Raw genomic sequence first — 20,297 nt, forward strand, 5'->3', positions numbered from 1 at the left:
AGAAATTGCATCCTTAGCACTATTTAAGTGAGCTGAAAACTTTTGATGTGTAATCTAACAACGTGTGAGAACACAGTCACAATTTTTCAAAATTCTTTTATGGGATATAAGAGCAAAATCACTTCAAAACACTGTATGAATGTACACCTCCTTAGTAGGTCTTACCCTTTGGGATGACTGACTGCCACCTTTCTGAGATTTGAGAAAACTACCAAATGACTCCCAATTTTAAATTTAAAAACCTCCCCTAGTGGTCATCCAATAGTCCCAATCATTAATTAATTTTGGTTAAGGGGAGTGTAATCATTCACCTGGAATAAGTCATTCAACTGGTCTTAATGCTCAGGGCACTACATATAGGTTTTTTGTTTGTTTTAAAGGTAGGCCTATTCAAGAGTATAAATCTGTCATCTATAGTATTTTACTAATTTTAAAGAACTTTTGAAGAAAGGTAAAGTACGTTCACTTTGATTTTCCCCTTTTAGCCTTCCCTAATCCTAAATGGTATTGGCACAGTTGCTTAATTATCCTTAGCAGTCAGGAAGTTAACACTTTTATGATACTGATACAGAGTTTTAGCACACACAGAGAGACACGCAGTACTGAGCCCTACAGTGTAAGCGGGCTTTTGGAGGTTAGTTCTCCTCCGGACACAGTAGTCACAAAGGTTAAGTTCCAGAACAGCTGCCGGGAGAAATCAGCCTTTGTTCTCTAAGGTGCACCGTTCCCAGGGCTCCCTCTAGCGGCCACGGGCTCTCGCTGCCTACAACTCCGCTTGTCTCCCTGGAGGCCTCGGTTTCGCGGGGCCGGTGGCCGTGGCCGCGGGACACCCTGCTTCGGTGGCTGTGGTCGCGGGACACCCTGCTTGGGGGTCTACACTGTGCTCCTGACTCACGAGGTTCTCTCGGGCCTCCCACCCTCGCTGCTTTTCTCTCCTCATAGAGTTTTACGTTGACTGCTGGGTTCCAAGCGGACTGACGTCCTGCCACGCACCATTTAGAAGGCCAAGGAGGACCGACCCTGGCCTGGGCTGGCCGGTGACAAGACGGTGAGGAAGAGGCGCGAGGCGGCGTCACGAGAAAGTAAGCCGCGCAGGCTGGGCCGGGTCGCGGGAGTGAGGGCCGATGGGCGGGGCCTGCGGCGACGCGCGCGCGTGATGTGGCGCGCTGGCTTTGTGAGGTTCCGACCCCCGGCGGAGCGCGGCCGCGTCGCGTCTGAGGGAGCGGGCCCTGGGCTGCGGCGGCCCGGCTGGGAAGTCTGGGGGCGACGCCGAAGCGCACGAGGTCTGAGGTGGGGCGGCGGCGGGTAGTGCTTCACCCCTGGGCGGGCGGCGTGAGCGCCCCGCGCACTCGGGCGGGCCGGGGGACGGGTAGGGGAGAAGGCCCGAGGAGCCGGGACCCTGGTCCGCGTCTCAGAGGTGGCACTTTCGTTGAAGGGAGCAATGTCGAGAGCGAAGAGTTTGAGGAGTTGTTAGTTCACCCCTGTGTCATGTCTGCGGAACCTTTGCCCTCCGCCCGTTTACTGCGGGGAGGGGAGCGCGACCCTCCTGCGTCGCTCCGTTCCCCGGCCTCGCCGCCCCGCCCCCGCTGTTTACTTTGTCCACACTCGTCGCGATTGTTCGCCCCCGGCCAGCGCTTCCCGCTTTCAGAGGGATTCGGGAGCCTTTCTTTGCAGAAAGGTCCACAACCTACGGCAGTGATGTTGGGAATGGGCAGCGTGTGGTTTGACTCTGGAATGCGTTTGTTAGTGTTGCTGGGGACTGAGCCCCCAGAGGATCGCTGCGACCTCGTTCTGTCTGGGCCGTTTCTCCCGGAGCGCGCGCTGTTTGGTCACGCGGCATCAGCGCGTTACTGTGGGGCCGACCTGCGTTCCACTTTCTAACCGTAATGAGTTGCCCTCCGAGTCTCCTGAGGACCCTCGAGGTTTGCTTTATTGTGCTGGAGGTTGATGAACGTGCGTTCAACATTGTTGCCTCCGCAATGATGGCTTCAGGTGTTTAAAAATTGAACAGTTTTTCTTTGGAATTTCCAAACGCAAAAACAATGTCATAGAAGAATGCCCCGAATTATGAAAGGAACTATTATTCGCTCTCATTTACAATAATAGGCTTAATTTGGTGGCTTTATTTGACTTGCCCAATATTGTAAAACGTTTTCTAGATCAGATATCAGTCTCCAAGAGCAGGAGGATTAGAAAAACTTGAGAAGGGTGCTAAACGCACATATAGAACTTACCAAAAGTTAGTAAATTTTGGTGCTTCTAAGGGCTAGAGACAATGTGCATTTTATCTTTGAATCGTTTTAGAGCAGTGCTTTTAATTTGCTGTGAACCCCAAAACAATTTTTGGAATACTGTCCCCCTTGCAGTTTTACGTTGACTTTTTTACATTATACTTTTAGGTAGTTGAAAAGGATGCAGTTTGCCACGTGGTGTTGATATTGAGATTTTCTTTTATTTTTTTTTAATTTTTATTTTTTGTAGATCAGGGTTATTTATTTCGTAAATATTAATATTGAAATGGTACATCATTCTTTTCACTGTTTGCCAAGAAGTATAATGTCCTTGTAGTTTTACATCCATCATGATCAGTTTTAAAAATACATTATATTTTACAGTTTTTTCCTTGAAATTTTTCTTTGATTTTTACCTTAATGTGATGTATTTTGTTTGAAAGTTTTTTCTTATTAATGTCCATTGTAAGTCTTTAATACAAATATTTATATAAATTGTAACTAAGTTTTAAAATTTTTCTGTGGCTAATTCTAGGAGGTAAAATTTTTCCTTTGGGTTGAGTTATTACACGTAGTAATATTTGATCAGAATGGCATAAATACCTGATGGATTTTGAAAAATAATCTTTAAATATTAAAAGTAGAAGTTTAGTGGAAATTTATTTCTTAGTGAGGTGGATAGAGGGAATTCTACCCAAATTAAAGAAAGCTGTTTGACACCTTTGACTCATTGTTTGGCTGTAGGGAGGCTTTTCCATCCTGGGGCAATGCTCCATAGTAAGAAAAGGAATGGATGAGAGATGTATGTTTATTGTGTAAAGTGGGAAGATTGTGAAAGAGCCTGGGAGATAAAAACCAGCATGATGACTGCACGCATATTCCTAGGCAGATCAGTTTTAGTGAGGAGTTCTACTGGAAGTAGAGAACCTGGAAGCCTTTTTCTTAAAATTATGTGTGGTGTTGGTACATGTCCCAAGTCACAGTGTTGTTCAAGATCCTGTTGAAGTCAGTTGGACAAACTTAATGATACTGGTTAAGTTCCTCATCAGTTCACAAATGCCTTTTTAACCTCCACTGTCTTGCTACTGTTTTTCTCTGTGCCTTCTTGTACCCTAAGGGAGATGAAGTGAAGAATGACTGTCCCATAGTTTCTAAGGGAAGAAAGATATTGGGATCTGTGGAAAGGGGAGACATCCTAATAATGTACAACAGGATAGAAATCCAAGGAAAGGGATTGTCAGTTTTGATAGAGGACTTGGGGTAGGGCAAATATGGCCAGTTGTATATTGTATTTTCTAAATTGGGGACTGAATATATTCTGTTGATAACCATGAAGCTGCAGCATGATAAGGCCTACTAGTGGCTTGTTTTATTTTTCAGGTTAGAAGGTATGGTTATATTATTTAATCATCCCGTTTCCTGTGATGCTTGCATAGTAAAGATTGTTGCTAAAAACAGTCTTTTATCACTTAAATTATGCTATCATGATAAGTTTTAATGAGATAGTTACCAAAGCAGGAGAGGTCCATCATCTGCCCAGATGAATAAGAAGTCTCTCCCTAGAAAGTTGGCAGTATTAAAGATTAGCATTTATTTGGATGGCCATTCAGAGGAGCACAATGGCAGTCAAAGGGGCTTAAAGACCTCATACTCCTCACAAGCATTTATAGAGCAAAATTATGAGTGGAGGTCTTGGAGTCATGGGAATCTGATCAGTGAACTGTGAGGCCAGTGTGATTATTTCGGCATCCTAACTAAGGTCCTCCTTGGCTCCTTGGCTCCTTCGAGTCTGGAGGTATACAGGCTTCAAAGCAAGCTTGTAGTTGTTTGCCACCTGCGAAGACAACTCCATGAGAGGGGTTACAGATGCTATCTTAAGCCATAATGCATTCCTTTAAGGAACAGTCTGAACTTAGTTCAAGTCTTAGCCTAAGGAAGTATATGTTTAATCGACATTACTCTTATTATTAACTGAATTTGTTACTCCTAGGAATCTGGCCAGTCCTGTTCTATCAAGCAGATTTTCTTTTGCTATTTCTCCCTTCCCCCAGCTGATAGGGAAAATTGGGGTCTATCCCCCAGTTTCAAGATCACAAGAAAAGAATCTCTAAAACTGTAATGTGTGATAACTGTAGCTACTGGGCACATGTGGGTATTGAGAACTTGGAATGGGGCTAGTTGGAATTGAAGTATGCTTTTTAAGTGTAAAACACACTGGGTTTTGAAGACAATATATCTTACTAATAGTTTTTATGTTGATACATGTAGAAATTATATTTTTGATATATTTGGCAAAATAAGATATATTGCCATAATTAATTCTGTTTCTTTTTACCTTTTTTAATGTGGTTATTAGAAAATTTAAAATTATGTATGTGGCTCGCGTTATAATTTTATTGGACAGTGCTGCTGTAAAGCCTCCATTACATTTTTTTATTGTGCACGCAGATTTAAGAATTAAGTATTTTTATACGACTTCAATGAAAACCAGAGATCCTTCCACCCCAATCTCATGCCTTCATACCAAAGTCAGCTTGTCTCAGTTTTCTTAGCTAGTTTTTTGGTCTTTCTCTCTGTATCCCTAGACAGTATGCTTATATTGCTACTTTATATTTTTTAGTTTTAGGCATTATCCATTAACTTCCCTGTAGGAAAGATGAAGTTTGAGTTCTTTCATCCTGTACCACATGCACAAAACTTTCTGTCCACCCATTTTCTCATCTTTTCAATATGGTTGTGTCAAAATTTTGCTCTTATCAAGATTTATTGTATATATTATGATACTAATCAAAACTGAAACATGCAGTACACTGATTACTTTTTATTTCTAGCTCAGTATCTTGTTTCCCCTGCAGTTAATAACTGTCTAAGGACTGGCCCGGCCCGGCCCGTGGCTCACGTGGGAGAGTGTGGTGCTGATAATACGAAGGCCAAGAGTTTGGATCCCTATATGGGGATGGCTGGTTAGCTCACTTGGGAGAGTGTGGTGCTGACAACACCAAGTCAAGGGTTAAGATCCCTTTACCGGTCATCTTTTTAAAAAATAAAAATAAAAAATTGTCTTGATTTTAGTTTTCCATGTATTTATTACTAATTAAACCCTGAATCCTCCCACAGTTGTACAGATCTTTTCTCAAAACTTAGAAACACATCAGGTATTCTATCAATTTTAGTTTTTTGAGAAAATTTTTTCTGAAGTTCTGTCTCCTACTCCAGTCTGGAGTGGTTTGCATCTTTGTGATCTTGGAAACTCCTCATCAGTCTTGGGATTCTTCTCACCAAACATGGAATCCAGCAAACAGAGGATGTAATACCTGAGCAAACAGTTGGCTGAATTTGGAAGTTATTTTTACTAAGAATTATCAATTAATTGTACCATTTCCTTCTAACATCTGCTTCCTCCCCCAAGGAGAGCATTAATCCATTCATGAGGGATCTGCCCCCATGTCTCAATCCGTTTCCAATACTGCCACATTGGGGATCAAATTTCCACGAGTTTTGGTGGGGACAACACATCCAAACTCTCTCAGCAATCTTATTTTTCATTTTTTGTGTAAGTTCTTTTAGGATGGTCCCTTTGATCCTAGTGTTTGAAATTTCACGATATGTTCTGTGGTGTGAGTCTTTTTTCATCCTTTGTCCATTGGTCTTTTTAAATCTAGAAATTCGTGTTTTACAATTCTGGGAAATTCTGGGAATTATGTCTTCAATTCTTTCATCCCTCCCTTTTTTCTTTATTTCTGGAAATATTATTATTCAGATGGTTGGCCTTAAAGATTGGGTCCTCATTTTCTTATCCGTTTCCTATTTTTCTTACTTTAAAATTTAATTTTACCTTTTTATTTACTTTTTTTTATTCCTTCTACAAGAAACTCACTTCTTTTCCATTTTCCATCTCTGTCTTTTGCTCTGCTTTCTGGGCATTTTTCATAATTTTATAAACTTTTCATTCCTCTTGAATTTTTCTTTCTGGCTATTTTATATATTTAAATTCCCAAAAGTGCCTTTTGTTCTTTGAATGTCTTTTTGGGGGTGTGTGTGCGTCCTGTTTTTGTTTTATGGGTGCACTATTTTCTTTTTCTTTATGTTTTAAATGATAGAGGTTTTTTTTTACAATTTTTTTCCCCTGCATATTGTCCATTTCAACCAAATTATATTGCTCTTATTTTTATTCTTCATTTTAGATATTTTCCTCTTTTTTGTGATCCTTGGCTGTCTATGTGTGTGTATGTGTGTCTGTAAGTGTAATGAATGAGGCACTGGAAAGCTGATTTGAGACTCTGTGAGGTAGATCCTATTAATTGTGGCTTCTCAAAGGAATTGCCTGGACAGTTTACCTTGGGGAACTGTAAGTGTCACTATCTTTAGGTCTTTCTGCTTGGCAGTGATTAGATTCCCCAGAGAAGACACTTCCAGTCTTCTTTCTGGAGAGGTACATGGCTGGCCAGAACTCTAAAAACCAAGTTGTGGAGAAGAAGGTTGAGGGTCCCAGTATTCAGTAATATTTCATTTAATCACCCTACTTTTGGTATTTAACCTTAATCATGCCTGATAGTCCCCCATCCAGAGCCACTTTATCTTATATTCTTCTAGATTAAAGAATCCAGTCTTCTGTCAGGGCTGGAGAGAAATAGTTTCTTGAGTGCTTGGTGCAGGAAAGATCTGAGTGTGCTAACTTTTAAACAGGTTTTTCAGCTGGTCTTTTTTTTTTTTTTTTTTTTCAGCTTTCCCTCTACTCTTTCCAGAGGAAGATTGGATTCCATCAATTCCTGTGTCTTTTGGAGGTTCTGTGATGTGATGGAAATGAGTCTTCTTCATTGATTTCCCCACTAGATAGTTTAGGCTTCAGCTTTCTCAAGTCTGTTCTAGGAGTTATCCCTTATCTGCATCCTTTTTTGGTAGCAAAGTACTGTTGACTCTTGATCCTTCCTCTTTGTCCTTGTGAGATATGGTCTTATTATTTGTCTGTTTTATTGAGGGATAACATAAAGTGCATATAGTACCCTGATTTTAGTTTATAGCTTAATCATATTTATATATGTATAACCCATAGATGCAGTCATCACCCAGAGGAGATCGAGAGAAAGCATTTCCAAATGCCCTAAAGGTTCCCTACTGCTCTTTTCAAGTCTATATACCCTTCACCTGTAAGCACTACAGTAGTCCCCCCCTTATTCGCAGGGGATACATTTCAAGACCCCCAGTGGGTGCCGGAAACCATGGATAGTACAGAACCCTAGATATATGATGTTTTTCGGTATATATACATATACCCTATATAAAATTTAATTTATAAATTAGACACAGTTCTCTTGCCCTTTGAGGACATTATTAAGTAAAATAAGGGTTACTTGAACATAAGCACTGTGATGCCATGACAGTTGGTCTGATAACCGAAATGGCTAAGTGACATGCTGGACAAAGGGATGATTCACATCCTGGGAAGGATGGAGTGAGATGGCCCAGAATGACACAAGATTTTACCACGCTACTTAGAAGGGTGCTTAACTTAAAATTAACAAATTGTTTGTTTCTGGAATTTTACATTTGATATTTTCAGATTGCAGTTGATCATGGTAACTGAAACTGCAGATAAGCAGGGACTACAGAATTTTGATTTCTGTCATCATAGACTAGTTTTGCCTGTTCTTCAGTTAACTTATGTAAATCATATAGTATGTAGTCTCAGTACAAGTTCTTTCATTTCTGGCTTCTTTTGTTCAAAGAATTGATGAGATTCATCCATTTTGTAGGCATCAGGATTTTTCTGGAGGACGGCTGGGTTCAGGGATGGAAACACATGACCGTGGTTTGGTGTTATAAGGCTAAGCTCTAACCAACTGAGCTAAAAGGCCAGCCCAGGATTTTTTTTTTTTTTTCTGTATATTATTGCATTGTATGAATATACTACTATTTATCCATTCTCCTGTGAGTGGGCATTTGGGTTGTTTTGAGTTTTTGGCTTTTGTGAATATAGCTGCTCTGAATATTGCTGTATGTGTTTTTGGCATGCATGTCCTTGTGAGTGGAATTACTGGGTCATGGAGTGGGTGGGTGAATGTTTAGCTTTGGTAGAAATTGCCAGTTTTCCAAAGTTGCTGTACGATTTTTCAGCTTCCACCAACAAAGTATTCAAGTTGTTGTCTTCTCTAACACTGGTCAGTCTTTTAAATTTTAGCCATCTGAGAAGTTGGTATCACTATTGATTTTAGTTTCATTTTCCTGAGGGAATAGTGTGTTGAAATGGAAACTTTTCACGTGACTTTTTTTTTTGCACATGACATTTTAAACATACTCTTTTATGAAGTGCCTATTCATGACTTTTTCTCATTAAGAAGAATGGTTATGCCTTCTAAATAATCTTTTTAGAGTCATTTTAGTGGCATTTTGAGAGGGAATAAGGTTAACTGCTTATGGGTAAACTTCCACCTTTAAGTGGAATTTAGGTAATGTTAAAGTTTCATCCAGGTTTTTTTTTTTTTTTCTCATTTCTGTCTCCTCTAATATGTGATGCAACTCATTCTTTTATTAGCTGGATATAACCTGGATTTATATTATAATGAATTTTATGATGAGACTCTTGTTCCAACCACAAAGATTGATATAGGAAACTTATTTATTATAAGAAACTGGAATAAGAAAATCATTTAATAGATGTATTCTGATTTATTCTCTTCTCTTTTTTTTTTTTTTAACTAACCAGATTTTTAGGACCAAGAGCATTCATTTACCAAATACATATTGAGTGCTTTCTGTATGTCAGTCCTAATAATAGACTAAGGGAATACAATAGCAAGCAAAACAGAGACAAGCAAGGCACTTGTCCTCTTGAAATATATTCAGGTAGGAGAGATGGATAATAAGCAAACAAATAGGTAAACAAGATAATTGAAGATGATGTTTTCTGTTTTGCAGAAATGGAGCAAGAGCCAGAAAATGGAGAACCTGCCGGAATTAAGATCATCAGGGAAGCATACAAGAAAGCCTTTTTATTTGTTAATAAAGGACTGAATACAGATGAATTAGGTCAGAAGGAAGAAGCAAAGAACTACTATAAGCAAGGAATAGGACACCTGCTCAGAGGAATCAGCATTTCATCGACAGAGCCTGAACACACGGGCCCTGGGTGGGAATCTGCTAGACAGATGCAACAGAAAATGAAAGAAACACTACAGAATGTACGTACCAGGTTGGAAATTCTAGAGAAGGGTCTTGCCACTTCTCTACAGAATGATCTTCAGGAAGTGCCCAAGTTATATCCAGAATTTCCGCCTAAAGACATGTGTGAAAAGTCACCAGAGCCTCAGCCCTTTAGTTCACCACCTCAGCAAGGTGAAGTAAATGAAAACACTTCAACTGCAAGTGCAGAGTTGGTTGCCACACCTACTTCTCTGTCCTTGCCATCTCAAAGTTGTCCAGCAGAAGCACCTCCTGCTTATACTCCTCAGGCTGCCGAGGGTCACTACACTGTATCCTATGGAACAGATTCTGGGGAGTTTTCTTCAGTTGGAGAGGACTTTTATCAGAATCATTCTCAGCCACCTCCTCTTGAGACTTTAGGGCTAGATGCAGATGAGTTGATTTTGATACCAAATGGAGTACAGATTTTTTTTGTAAATCCTGCAGGAGAGGTTAGTGCACCCTCGTATCCTGGGTACCTTCGAATTGTGAGGTTTTTGGATAATTCTCTTGATACAGTTCTAAACCGTCCTCCTGGATTTCTCCAGGTAAGCTGAAGGAAAATGTAAACTTAAATTGAAATATGTGTAGAAGGCATTATTTTTATTTGTTAATATTTATAATTTGTCCAGGATAATAAGTACAAAAAGATAATTATAGGTTTTATTTCCTTTTTAAATATGTTCCAAGAAATTTCAGAACCTTGAATGTCTGTGTTTGTGTTCAATAGTCTTTTTTTTTTTATAAGATATAAAGTCTTGTTTTGATATTAAGTTTGAGTGTTCATCCTTAAATTTTAATTCTTTATCTGAAGAAGAAACCTAACGCCTTTAATTTCAAAAGGAATTTATGTAATTCATGTGAACGTATAATATCCACAAATGTTGTCAAGACCCAGCTGAGGATTTGAATTGGGCTAGATCCAGCCCATTCTCTAGAACAGTGGTTCTCATCCAGGGGTGATTTTACCTCCCCAGGGAAGGTTTGGTAATGTCTAAGACATTTTTGGTTGTCACAACTGGTGGGTGGGTACTACTGCCATTGTGGGTAGAGGCCAGGAATGCTGCTGAACATCTACACAAAACGGCCTCCATCAACATCAAAATTATCCAGCCCCAAATCTCAGTCATGCCAAGGTTGAGAAACCATGGTCTACAAGTAGAGACTGGTAATTTAAGATGTAATTTCAACATTCCAAGCAGATATATTTACCAGAATGCAGATGGTCCAGAGAACACAGGATGGAGTAAAGACTGGTACTAAGTAAAGGTTGGTGTCAGGGCATTGCTGTGGATTTACTGAGGTATTCTGAAGGTGGTGGTCCAGTGACAATCTGGTTTTAAAACTTTGGATGTAGGTGTGGGCAGGGGAGATGGGTTCTTGAAATAAACATTCAGTATACATTGAGTATAACAAAGGAGTTTGCAATGAAGAAATATCACCATTTAAGCAAAGGAGGTACTATATTGTCCAAAGTCCAAATAATGTGATTTAGTTACAGCATTTGTTATCTATATTTATTTTCTCTTATGGTATACCCTACTTTCGATTCTCATGCATCTTTTACATGGAGTCAACTTGAAAGTTATTTAAAGACAAGTTATTTAAAGAGGCTTACTAGAAATGTGTGAATGGGATACTTTGGACCATTGCTGAAAGGAAAGGTACATTACTGGACAGGAAGAATATTGTGAATCCTGTGGGTTATTTTAGGGAAGAAGCCTCAAGGTTAAGAATAGGCTTATTGATTAAAGTGGGGGTGGGGGAATTTCTGCTGATCTGGTAATGGTGTTGCACTGTAACCAGAATTACAAAATCATTGGAAGGTCAAAGGTTTGGATGCCTCTACTGGCTAGCTGCCAAAAATAAAAAAAATAAATATATATATATATATATATATAGGGTCCTCAACACCTGGACAATTGGAGGTATAGGAAGTGAACGTCAGAAACACTGTACCTGGTTACATGAGCTCAATCATCAAAATGACTTGTACTCTAGTAAAAATTTCTTAGTGCTTTTAATTTTGTTTTTAATCTTTCTCATACCTCCTTTTTTGGTCCTAAATGAAAAGGCACCCAAAATAATTCAAATAAATAAAATTGCACCCAAAACTTAATTTGAGTCTTTTTAACAGGCTCTCATTTGCATGTATTCATGTATTTGTAGCAGAGTGTCCTAAAAATGAGTTATCATACTTATTTACTGAATTTTTTATACTAAAAAATAGTAACAAACCAAGAAGTCAGATGTAATTTCCTATGCTATAAAAATCACTATTGGTCTACTCAGGAAATAAGAGTAAGATTATTTGGTTTTAAGTAGGCATCCTTAGAATTCTAGGACTTCAAAAAACTATTTTTCTTTTGGTTTTAGTTTTAATAAACTTTTTAAACCTGTTAAACCTGTAGTCAGTTCATACGGAACTTTGACATGAGAAAAACTGGGAGAAATCAGCCTATGGTGAATGAGCTCAACTATCTAAGTTTTTCTGTTTTTTAGAAGACTTGGGGATACTTCAGTTCAATCAAGGTGACCAGGATATAGTTTATCTTAAGGAAATCATGGAATAGTAGAATAAACCTTTTCCAAGTTTTAGTCATTTTAGAATAACCTTTACAATTTTTTTTTCGAATACATACCTCTGCTATTACTTAGTATTTCTATTAAATTTCCTCATTTGTTAATTCTATCCTAAACGATAACAATTGTGAAATTAAGGAAAAGATATATATTTGCCCTATTACACATTAAAATACATAACTACTCAGTTTTTAAGTTTGTAAATTACTTGACCTGTCATTTCACATAGCAGAGGGTTTTTATGTTGTACTTTGGAAAACATAGTAATCCATTTTACAGTAACCTGTCTGAAGTTTGACTTTTATAAAAGATAGTGGCTTTTGAGACGAGTAGAAAAGAGAACCTGTAAAAGAAAAACAATTTGAAAATGTTTATTAAGTACTTTACAGGAAAGAATCAGATTTGACCATTCCAGTCCCTCCCTGCACATTTATATTTTGTTGGTCAGAGATGATGGTAGTGTATCAGAATTTTCCATTGTCTATATGAAATCGCATGCTCTTTGACTAATGTTTATCACACAATATTTTGATAACAGATTGGCTTCCCAAGTTACTTGATAATAGGATAGTGTCCTGGGTGATGGGCATACTTTATGTTTTGGTTACTGAACATATCGCTTCAGAAATGAATACATTTGAAAATTTCAATTTAAACTTAGTTTCTTTTGAATTTAGATAGCCAGGATGTGAGCTTAAGTCTGAGTGTACTGACCTGCAGACCTCCCCAGATTACATTGCAGGAAAACTTTGTGTCATTTTGCTTTAAATTCACAATAGATAGTAAATTCATAAACATAACTTAATATATTCTAGTTCTGTCATGCCAGGTTCTCTTGGGCTTACTAAAAAAAAAATTATTCCACATTGTGTATACTGGGTTTCTAATTAAAACAATTGTTTGGTTTCTCTGGTCCAGACTTCATGTGCTCAAATCACAGGTCCACTTTTTAGTTGTTGACTCTGAGCAACTTAATTGACTTCTCTGTGCCTCAATTTTCTTGTACATAAAATGACAGTAATACTAACCAATTTCATCGGACTGTTGTGATGATTAAATCAGTAAATACATGTGTAGTACTTGAGAACATCTTGAGTTTGTCTGTTTATTACCACAAAGGGATGTCTAATTTGGCTAATAAAAAAAAACCTTAATTGACTTTGTTATTTATTTAAAGCTACAATCATAAGTGGTTAACACTGGGCTATTTAAAGTCATCAGTTTTAATAATTGCTGGAGCAGTAGTATTTTTAGCACAGTTCTTATTGCAGGAAGATCAGACAAGCAAATGATTGATTTTCATTGGAGATTTGTTGATATTAACAGTTTTATAAAGCCTTGTAAAGCTTATTTTCTAGTATTACAATTTATTAAAACCTAGTTGAAAATCTGGTTGCATTGAATTTTTTTTTGTCCTTCTAACAAATTCTTTCAGGTTTGTGACTGGTTATATCCTCTAGTTCCTGATAGATCTCCGGTTCTGAAATGTACTGTGGGTGCCTACATGTTTCCTGATACAATGTTACAAGCAGCAGGATGCTTTGTGGGGGTTGTCTTGTCCTCTGAGTTACCAGAAGATGATAGAGAACTCTTTGAGGATCTGTTAAGACAAATGTCTGACCTTCGGCTCCAGGTAACTTGTGTGATCATCTTTAGGATGAAAATCTACTTTAACATAAACACTTCTGTTTTTAAAGAAATTATAATAACCCCTAATGTGATCAAAGTTAGGAGACTGAGAGTATATAATTTGCCTGTGTGTTCACAACTACATGTTGGGAATTTGCTGTAAATAGTGGTTAAGATGTTAGGTTCTGGAGCCAAATTGCCTGGGTTTGAATTCGAACTCTTCCACTCGTAGCTATTTAACTCAGCTGTTACTGATCTTCTCTATACTTTATAGGAATAATAATGTCCATCTCATTGGGCTGTGTTGAAGATTAAAAGTCAGTACACTAAAGCAGTTATATCAGGGCCAGCAGGTGGTAATCCTCTGTGAATGTTAGCTGTTTTGTTTTCACCAGTTTTACTGCTTGGTTGGAAAAGTGGACTAGTGGGACTAAATGGTGAAATGAAGGTAATTTTAGCTTTAGCAGATGGGTTTCATTGGACAGATTGGCATTTTGAGAAAGAAGCAAGTTTTAGTTGAGAGAATTGTCTTTGTTCTCATGGTAAATGGAGGCCAAATAAAGAAAAGTAAAATATAATTTAAAATATGATCATCCTGGGCCGGCATGTGGCTAACTTAGGAGAGTGTGGTGCTGATAACACCAAGGCCAAGGGTTCAGACCCCTATATAGGGTGGCCTGTTGGCTCAGTTTGGGGAGCACGGTGCTGACACCACCAGATCAGGGGTTAAGATCCCCTTACCAGTCATCTTTAAAATATGTGTGTATATACACACACACACACACATATGAATGAACATCCTGTGAACTTTCCTTACTTAGCCTCTTTCCCTTGTCCACGTGCTTCTTTGTTACAGGGAGTTGAAATAGAGTATTATGGAGAGGCATTCTTTAAGTGTTCTTGCTCATCCTACTGTATGGCAGAAGGGAAAAATATTTTTTATTATGAATATTGACAGTTATCTGGGGTTGAATGAGGTAATGAGGTTGACAACATTATAGTATAATATTTTGTTCTTTCTTTCAATCAGCAGGTATTTGGAATCCATTATTTAACAAGGTACGATGTTAAATGATGGCATGGGAAGAGTGTGAGAACAGGAGACTACAAATATATATATATATATGTATAAAATATATAACAGCCCCTGTTGCCAAGTAACTGAGAATGACCTGGTGATCAACAAGCCAATACTTTAGCATAATCAACAATTATTAAAATGATGTTAAGAAAACGCATGATTGCCATACAGAAGTATGTAGTCACAGTGTGCTCACTGGGAGAAGTTTACAAAGGCAGGAACATAGTCAAATGGATCTGGGTTCATCTTGGCTTTGCTGTTTACTAACCGAACAAAGTGATACTCTTAAGTATTCAAGAACCTAATACGGAGCTGTTTCTCTCTTCACCCCAAATGCATTGGCCCTATATTACTGGGCTTTAGGAAAGAAATTAAACAGAGTTTTAGGCTATTTGTTTATTTTCTCTGTTCAGTTTTATATTTTTGGTTGTTATTTTTAGTTTGCTGTATTGCAGAACTTCAACCATAAACAAAAGCTAATTACTAGCTATAATTTTGACTTGTTTTTACCCTTAAATATTCATTTGGTAAAGTATGTGCTAGCAAAATACCTTTAAATACTGAAAACAAAAACAAAATGAGCCTTCGAACAAAGAAGAGTAAAGTGGATATGAGTTTTATTAATTGCCTTTAAACTCATTTTAGTTTCATACGTATTTCCTAAAATGTGTTGTTCATTATTTAATTCAGATGTAGCTGCGTCTGATTTAAAGCTATACCAACAACTGCTTTAAGTTATCTTTTATACTTTGTCTTTTGAAATTTACTTTAGGTCATGTGCTATGAACCAAAGAACTCGGAGGTTTGTTGATGATGAGATAAAAGCACAGTATAGAGAAAAGAAAAGCAAAAGTATTTATTTATAGACTGTCAAACACTGACATTTGAACATGTATATCATTAGAGCATGGTGTAATGTGGCTAGAAGAAAGACATCAAAAAAAATTCTGATTTGAGCTAAGGTTAGTCCTTTACTCCCTAGACTGACTGGAACAGGGCAGAAGGAGAAAATGAATTCCAAATCCCTGGAAGAACAAGACATTCCTCCGACCAATTGAAGGAAGCCTCTGGCACTGATATGAGACAGTTGGGTCCTTCATTGGACCAAGGCAAGAAGGATGTACGTCGTAAAGGAAAACGTGGAAAAAAGGTAAATAAAGGAGCAATAAGGTAAGGTGTGTGTGTTCTCTTTTGATGGCACTTTTTCATGTAATTTATATGATTGTGTCCCCATTTACTAAAGCACAGGAACTTGTGCAGAGTCACAAAGTGATTACTGGCAAAAACAATTAGAATCAGCTTTACTGTTTCCCTTTCCAAGTGTTTGTTACTTAAACTGTCTTAAAAGGTATTCTGTGTTTGAGGGATAGATTTTTTTTCCCAAATATTTGAAAGATTTTTATAATACATTATATTTTATATTGTAAATTTTATTCTTATATTAATGATACATGTGCTTTTTTATTTGTTGTTCTGTACCTTCTTATATTCACCAAGAACTTGGGGCTAGATATGCTACTGTCTCTTTTTTCTTATACTCTACCATTTTTATTCAGTTCCCTGTTTCTTCATGGATGGGCAACAGGACAGAGGTTTGGATTTTTAAAAAATATTGAGTAGTTTTTTTCTTTCATTTCTTAGGTTCTGAGTATGTAATATGCTCTAAATGGCAACTTTGATTTAGAGTGCTAGTTGATTTATTGAGTGCTAGAATGTTGGGCATATGTGGTGGAAAAAGTTTAAATTTCTAATCTCATGAAATTTACTGTCTAGTGGAAAGGACAGATTAGCAAAGAGGTAATTTCTGTCTAATGTGATCATTAGATAAAGGATATAGCTTAGCCTAATAGATAAGTGTTGGTGGATGGGTGGTGTGGGAAGCAGTAAAGAGCCTCCTAGAGGATATTTTGGCTAAGATTAGTCTTGGTTAAAGAGTTGGTCATACAAATAGCAAATTGAAAGGGATTCCAGGCAGAAAAGTAGTAGTGTAAGCAAATGTATGAAGAAAACAGCATTGCCTGAGTATTATGTTACAGGCAGTTCAGTGTTGTTCATTGCTGTATTTCACATCGTCAGTTTTCAGTAGTTATCTTTGGAATTAATGAATATCACATGAACATTCTACGTTTACTTCCAAAGTGTCACTGTGGTTTGTGTTGAACATCTTAGACCAGATTTATGAGAACGTTGGGAGTCCAGAATGGTTCCAAGAAATATAAAGTTAATCACAAGAAACCAAATTCTCAAAAGGTAGAAAGGATATAGAGTGAAAAGTAAGTCTGCCTCCCATTCCTGTCTGCCAGCCACCTAGCTCCCCTCTTCAGACACATTGTTATTAGCTTCTTATTGTCCTTCAAGCTATGTTTTATGCATAGTCAAACATACATACACACATGCATACAATTTTTAACACAAATGGTGGCATGTAAAACATACTATTTTGTTCCATGCTTTTTCACTCAATATATCTGGAAATTCTTCCATATTGTTTAGAATTTATTTTTTTTTAAACTTAATTTCTTGGTTAAAAAAAAAATCAAATGATATTAAAAGATATACACAATGAAAAGTTTTACTCCCAACTTTGTTCCTATTCACACCATTCTCTCTGCCACCATAGGTGATCTCTTTTGCTAGGATCTTGTGTATCTTTCCTGGGTTTCTTGAGGCAGATGAAAGCAAATATAAACTGTTATTATTTTTTTCCCTTTTTTATGTAAAAGATAACATACTATATGGAGTGTCTTGTATTTTTTCGTATATTTATATTAATATATTTTATAGAGAACTTCCTCAATCTTTTCAGTATTTCATTTTGTGGATATGTCATATTTTCTTATTGAGGGGTGCTTAGCATGATTCCAATTTTTTTTGTATTACAAATAATACTTCAGTGTGAATATCTTTGTAGATCCATTGATTCATACATGCGTAGATAATCAGATAAATTCTAAGAATGGGATTACTGAGTCAAAAGATAAGTGCTTTTGTAATTTTGATAGATTTTGCTAAATTGCCCTACCTAGGGCACTCCCACCAGCAGTATATGAGAGTACCTGCTTCCCATTACCTGGTCGACAGAATGGTGGTCAGTTTCTCTGTATTTTGGCAGCCTGAAAAATGAGAAAATGGTATATTAAAATATTTTAACTTGCATTGATTTCATTTTGAGTGGGGCATCTATGCTTAAGGGTCCCTTGAATTTTGTGTTCTGTGGATTGTCCATTCATGTTCTTTGTCCATTTTTGTTAATACGTTTTTAGTCTTTTTCAGTTACCAAGAGCTCTTTATATATTAGAGATATTAGCTCATTGTCAAAGATAGAAGTTGCAAATATTTTGCCCAGTTTGATTTTACTTATGAGTGGCTTTTCTCCCCACATAGAAGCTCTTGGTTTGTTTTTCGTTGTTGTTGTTTTTCATATTTTAAGTGAAGTTCTTTGTATTTCTGTTGGACACTTTGATTTTCAAGTTATTTTACTATACTATGAGGTCTGAGTTAGCGTGCTTATAAGTTTTTAGAATAAAGAATTTAGCTTTAAGATTTTGAGTGTTGGCCCTAACTCTCATAGTAGCTAAATAGTAAGTAGTTAAATTAGCATAGTGCTGTGCAGGTATGTCTGTATTCCCCATTTCCATTTAAATGCAATGGCAGGTAGTTATATGTTTACATATTCTTACTTATTTTAAATTAAAAGTTTACTTGATGTCTTATCAAAACCAGTTTATTTGGATACTTCCTTTCTCACTGATAGAGTCATTTAACAGAAATCTTTCAACTTTACTGAGTACCATGTGCATACTAATAACTATGGATGATATCTGTATCAAGGAACTCATAGTCTAGTTAAGGAAGGAAAAAAGTTAGTTTAAATATGAGTTGGTAAATGCTATATTAGAGTTGGGTTGGTATTTAAATCTTACCAGTGGGGGCTTATAAATAAGACTAGAACAGTTTTCAGCTGCATGGCAGTTCTGATGTTGTGCTTTGTAAGACATACCAGTTACTAGGTTGGCTAGAGATATTTCATTAATTATATCTAGTATTTGTTGGTTTAATATTTTATTACCCAATGCTTATAGTTTTTCCCCTTCTTAGTCTTTACTCTTTCACATTTTGAAACATTTTCACCATTTAGACTAAAGGAACTTCAAGTGAAGAAGTTAACCTGAGTGACATTGTACCTTGTGAGCCAGTTTCAGAAGAAAAAGCAAGAGAATTACCTGAATGGAGTGAGAAAGTGGCTCAGAACATTTTGTCAGGTATTACAGTAATGTTCATTTTTCCGCCCTGTAATATGAAACTTTTGGAACTCAGTAAAGGTATTATTTATAAGAGAATACTTAGAAAGATTTTTTTTTTTTCTTTTTTAACCGGTAAGGGGATTGCAACCCTCGGCATGGTGTGGTCTGCACCATGCTCAGCCAGTGAGCGCGCTGGCCATCCCTATGTAGGATCCGAACCCACGGCCTCAGCACTACCAGCGCCGCACTTTCCCGAGTGAGCCACGGGGCCGGCCCATATTTTGGTTTTAAATAATCAATTTAAAAATACTTAAACAAAAGTAGAAAGAACTAATCTCTTAGAACATCGCATATTGTCATAAATTCTTACTGGCCTATTCTCTGTTTTACTCCTGGGAAAATTGGTAGTGAAAAGCTTTAGGAACCCCAAACTCCTCTTATAATAGCTCTGAACATAAAATGAATTACTTTCCTTTCCCCTTTGAAATTCCCTCTTAACCCTTCCCTTCCCTCCTGCCCTACTGCTGTGGTCTGAATGTTTGTAGCCCCCCAAAATTCATATGTTGAAGTCCTAACACCAAGGTGATGGTATTAGGAGGTTGGGCCTTTCGGAGGTAATACGTCATGAGGGAGGAGCCCTAATGAATGGGATTAATCGCCCCAGAACACTGCTTTGCCCCTTCCATTATGTGAGGGCACAGCAAGAAGGCACCATCTGTGAACCAGGAAATTGTACCTCATCAAACAGCTAATCTGCCGGCACCTTGATCTTGGGCTTCCCAGCCTCCAGAACTGTGAGAAATAAATTTCTGTTGTTTATAAGCCACCAGTTTATGGTATTTTGTTATGGCAACATGAACGGTCTAAGACACCCATGAAAAAAATGAGATGTTCATCTATCTTTGGAAACAAAGCAGCACTCTGTCACCATAAAGCAGTGCAAGCTGAGAAGATCTGAGGGTGATGGCCTACCTGTTTGGGAAGATAGGCCCTGCTATTTAATTGTGGTTAGAGAGGGCTCAGATAGATTATTCTAAAACCAGAATGATCATTGCTTACATGTCTTTCTACTTCAGTTGGTTACTTAGCTTTTCAACTGTAGTAGCTCTCTGATTTATACTTTTTATCTTGTTTTATTTAAAAATTTTGCCAATCACCATTCAATAAGTTAAACTCATGACCCAGTAATGGGTCTTGACCTGTCATTTAAACATTTAAATGACTCTCAATTCAGATTTCATCTCTGTACTAAAAACCCACTAAAATAGTAAAGGTATCTAAAGCAGAGGAAATCTTCAGCATAAAAAACCAACAAGCTAAAATGGCTGATTGTCTAGGAGCTAATAAAAT

At 37.4% G+C, this 20,297-nt stretch overlaps 1 protein-coding gene across 3 annotated transcripts in view; it reads left to right on the plus strand.

The window, feature by feature from the left end:
• The first annotated feature begins 788 nt into the window (after nucleotides 1-788).
• SPART (spartin) overlaps nucleotides 789-20,297 on the plus strand; it is a 33,765-nt gene continuing 14,256 nt past the window's right edge. Inside the window, exons 1-5 of one of the 3 annotated variants that reach the window (XM_063103035.1) lie at nucleotides 789-1,082; nucleotides 9,147-9,958; nucleotides 13,429-13,626; nucleotides 15,686-15,853; nucleotides 18,842-18,965. In XM_063103035.1, coding sequence (XP_062959105.1) covers nucleotides 9,149-9,958; nucleotides 13,429-13,626; nucleotides 15,686-15,853; nucleotides 18,842-18,965 — 1,300 coding nt within the window. In that variant the 5' untranslated portion in view covers nucleotides 789-1,082; nucleotides 9,147-9,148. Of the gene's footprint in view, nucleotides 1,083-1,178; nucleotides 1,291-9,146; nucleotides 9,959-13,428; nucleotides 13,627-15,685; nucleotides 15,854-18,841; nucleotides 18,966-20,297 lie in introns of those variants that run through there. The other 2 variants (XM_063103034.1, XM_063103033.1) reach the window with 2 other exon arrangements.

The sequence above is a fragment of the Cynocephalus volans genome, chromosome 7 (genome assembly GCF_027409185.1).
Source record: "Cynocephalus volans isolate mCynVol1 chromosome 7, mCynVol1.pri, whole genome shotgun sequence".
Classification (NCBI taxonomy): Eukaryota; Metazoa; Chordata; class Mammalia; order Dermoptera; family Cynocephalidae; genus Cynocephalus; species Cynocephalus volans.